At 40.1% G+C, this 4,243-nt stretch overlaps 1 protein-coding gene across 1 annotated transcript; it reads right to left on the bottom strand.

Moving 5' to 3' along the window:
- Positions 1 to 370: 370 nt before the first annotated feature.
- LOC148860699 (uncharacterized) lies at positions 371 to 3,276 on the bottom strand. The gene is made up of 4 exons (XM_088984952.1): positions 2,938 to 3,276; positions 2,318 to 2,431; positions 1,030 to 1,186; positions 371 to 855 (listed from the first exon to the last, which is right to left on the bottom strand). Exons 1-4 carry the CDS (start codon positions 3,274 to 3,276, stop codon positions 371 to 373), a joined length of 1,095 nt encoding a protein of 364 aa, XP_088841078.1.
- Between the last annotated feature and the right edge of the window lie 967 nt (positions 3,277 to 4,243).

Genomic DNA, 4,243 nt, shown 5'->3' with positions numbered 1-4,243 from the left:
TGATGCACCCCATACTTTTTTAGTAAGACTTCGACGGCTCTATTGCAGAAGTGGGTCCCTTGATAACTTATCATGGCTCGAGAAATGCCAAACCTACTGAAGATGTTAGATTTGATAAACCCTACAACACACTTAGAATCATCAGTCCTGGTGGCCTTTGCTTCCACCCATTTTGAGACATAGTCAACTGGAAAAAGTATGCAAACAAAACCACAAGAGGGAGGAAAGGGTCCCATATGCCCCAAACATCAAAGATTTCGTAGATAAGAATGGGGGTTTGGGGCATCTCATTCCTACGAGATAATGCACCTGTTTGTTGGCATCTTTCACAATTTTTGCAAAGCAGGTATGCATCTCTAAATAGGGTTGCTCAATACAGCCCACTATCTAAGACCTTTCGAGCAGTTTCTTTTGGCCCAAAATGACCACCACAAGCATAATTATGACAGAAACTTAAAATCGACATATGCTCATTCTCAGGGACACACCTCCTAATCACTTGATCAGAGCAGAATTTCCATAGATAGGGTTCATCCCAAACATAATATTTTGCCTCATACCTGATTTTATTCTTCATGGACATGCTAAGGTAATTAGGCAAAATTCCAGTAACCAAGTAGTTCACAATATCAACATACCAAGGGACCATACCTTTTATGTGAAACAGTTGCTCATCAGGAAACAGTTCAGAGATGGGTGAGGAGTCCTCATCTTTTACCAACCTACTTGGATGATTTGCCACCGAGTTTTCAGCTCCCCTTTGATCCTTAATCTCCAAATCAAACTCTTGGAGCAAGAGTATCCACCTTATCAGCCTCGGTTTTGACTCCTTTTTCGCTAGCAGGTATTTCAAAGCTGCATGATTAGAAAATACAATCACTTTAGAGCCAAGCAAATATGATCGAAATTTATCTAAAGCAAACACAATTGCTAATAGCTCCTTTTCAGTGGTTGTGTAGTTGCATTGTGCAGCATTCAACATTCTTGAAGCATAGTAGATGACATGGCTCCTCCCATCAATTCACTGACCTAAAACAGCCCCTGCCACATAGTTGCTTGCATCGCTCATGATCTCAAAGGGCAAGTTCCAGTTAGGTGGTTGAATAATGGGTGCAATTGTCAATAGATTCTTGAGCTTGTCAAATGCTTCCTTGCACTCATCCCCAAAGTCGAAAGGCACATCCTTCTGAAGCAATTTGGACAATGGCAGGGTGATTTTTGAAAAGTCTTTGATAAACCTACGATAGAATCCTACATGTCCAAGAAAGGCACGTACTTCCCTAACATTTATAGGGTAAGGTAAGCTCACAATTAAATAAACTTTGGCCTTATCGACCTCTATTCCTCTAGTTGAGATAACATGTCCCAACACAACGCCTTCCTTTACCATAAAGTGGCATTTTTCATAATTGAAAACAAGATTAGTCTCGACACATCGATTCAGAATTTTTTTTAAATTATTTAAGCAATCATCAAATGAATCACCATAAACAATAAAATTGTCCATGAACACTTCAATGCACTTCTCAATAAATTCAGAAAATATGCTTATCATGCATCTTTGAAAAGTGCTTGGAGAGTTGCACAGACCAAAAGGCATTCGTCTGTAAGCAAAAGTTCCGAATGGGCAAGTGAGAGTTGTTTTCTCTTGGTCCTCCTGGGCAATAACAATCTGATAATAACCTGAAAACCCATCGAGAAAACAAAAGAAGGCCTTACCTGCTAATCTTTTTAACATCTGATCTATGAAGGGTAAGGGAAAGTGGTCCTTTTGAGTGGCCAAGCTAAGTTTTCAAAAATCAATTACCATACGCCAGCCACTTTGTACCCTCATTGGGACTAGTTCATTATTTTGATTTCTTACCACAGTTATTCTAGTTTTCTTGGGTACAACATGTATAGGACTTACCCATTTACTATCCGAAATTGGGTAGATTATCCCTAAATTCAACAACTTAAGTATTTCTTTCATCACCACTTCTTTCATTACCGGGTTGAGCTTTCTTTGCGATTCTCTAACTTGTTTGGCGCCATCTTCCAAAATAATCCTGTGCATGCGAATTGAGGGGCTGACCCCTTTTATGTCAGCTAAGGTCCAACCAATCGCCACCTTATGTTCTTTCAGAACTTTGATGAGTTGTTCCTCTTATTCTTCAATCAACCCTTTTGCAATGATCACGAGCAATGTTTCTTTGTCGCCCAAGTATGCATTCTTAAGGTGAGCTGGTAAGGTTTTTAATTCCAACTTCGAAGCCTGCAAAACAGAAGGCAACAATTTCTTGTGAGAAAATGATAATGGAATATCAGAATTGATTACCTTTTGTTCCAGAATCGATTCCGGAGTTTCGCAGGATGTATCGAATTCCTCCTCCCTATCCAATTGTGCACTTAATTCAAGTTCTTCATTCATGTCCTCTTCTCCAAAAATTTCCTGCACAATTGAATCAATAGTGTCAATAGAGCATATCGAATGGCATTCATTTGGATATTTCATAGCTTCAAAGATATTAAATTTAACAATCTCTCTGTCGGGAACCCTCATCCACCTTTATTTTGGTCTTGGCCGTTTTCATGAATGGCCTGCCTAATAGAAGTGGGGCTAAACTTGTGACCGTGTCCTCCTCCATCTTTAGGATGTAAAAGTTGGCTGAAAAGATTAGATCATTAACCTGCACCAACACATCCTCAATAATCCCTTCTGGGTAGGTGTTAGAACGATCAGCTAGCTGAATGACTACCCTAGTTTCCTTTAAGGGACCTAATCTCAAAGCACAATAAATCGTATGGAATGACATTGATGGATGCACATAAATCTAGCATGGCACGCTTAATTCTTTTATTGCCAATCACACAAGGTAAGGTAAACATACCTGGAACAACACGTTTTTCCGGCAAGGTCCTCTTAATGACAGCTGAAACATTTTATCCAACCCTTACCTTCTCATCGATTCCCAGCCTCCTCTTCTTAGTGCATAATTCCTTCAGAAATTTTGCATATTTTGGAATCTGTTTGATGGCATCTAACAAGGGAATGTTTATTTCAACCTTCCTAAAGGTCTCTAATACTTCTTGCTCATATTCTTCCTTCTTGGATTTTTCCAACCTACTTGGAAAAGGTGGTACAATGGTATTAGTAATCTTAGGGAGAGGGGGGTCGGGTATTACCTTAATGGGGCTCTCATTTGAATCTTGTTTCTCCTCTTCCTTGTCTCCCTTATCTACCTTCCTTGGTGAGGTAGGTTGTAGCTGCAATTCTTTCCCACTTCTCAGCACCATTGCACTTGCATTTTTCTTGGGATTAACTACCGTCTGTGATGGTAGCTTCCCAAAGTTCTACGCCTCCAACTTGCTAATGGAAGTAGCAAGCTAACTAATTTGGTTCCCTAAGTTCTAGATGCTAGCTCTTGTTTCCTGTTGAAATTGTTGAGTGTTAGTAGCTAGAGCCTTAACAATTTCATCTAATGACATACCTAAACTTGAGGGTTGACTTTGCATTGAGATAGGTGCTGAAATTGGGGGTTGTCTGTTGAAAGCTTGGGGCTGGTATCTCTGTGATCCTCCTTGGTTTTCGTAGCTCAGATTGGGATGATCCCTCCTCCCAGGATTGTAGTAATTGGAATAGGGATCATACTTGTGTTGAGGTTGGCCCAGAAATCCTCCTACGACACTAACTTGTTGCATCGAACCATCCTGCAATGATGGACACATATCCGTAGGATGCCCAGGAATCGAACAGACACCACATACTCTTACCGTTTGCAATTGCCTTGTAGCCAGTTATCGAACCAAGGCAGTTAGATCAGAAATTTGATTTTCTAAATTAGAATGACTTACCTCATTAACATGCCTGATAGTACCATCTGTTCTTGCTCCGAATTGTTGTGAATTTTTGGCCATGTTGGAAATCAATTCCCTAGCCGCTTTGGGTGTTTTATTGACCAAGGCTCCTCCACTAGCTGCATCTACCATACTTCTATCCATAGGTTGGAGTCCTTCATAGAAGTATTGGATCAAGAGCTGTTCGAGTATTTGGTGGTGGGGACAATTAGCACAAAGTTGTTTAAATCTTTCCCAATATTCGTATAGTGTCTCACCACCAAACTACCGAACTCCACAGATTTCCTTCCTAATATTTATAGCTCGGGATGCAGGAAAATATTAATCTAAAAGCATTCTATTCATCTCATCCCATGTACATATCGAACCGGGAGGAAGAATGTATAACCAATCCTTTACTTTATCT

The sequence above is a fragment of the Nelumbo lutea genome, chromosome 4 (assembly GCF_056320005.1).
Source record: "Nelumbo lutea isolate HS-2025 chromosome 4, American lotus-T2T, whole genome shotgun sequence".
Lineage (NCBI taxonomy): Eukaryota > Viridiplantae > Streptophyta > Magnoliopsida > Proteales > Nelumbonaceae > Nelumbo > Nelumbo lutea.
Note: the sequence above shows the minus strand (reverse complement) of the source record. Positions and strands in the feature narration are given on the sequence as shown.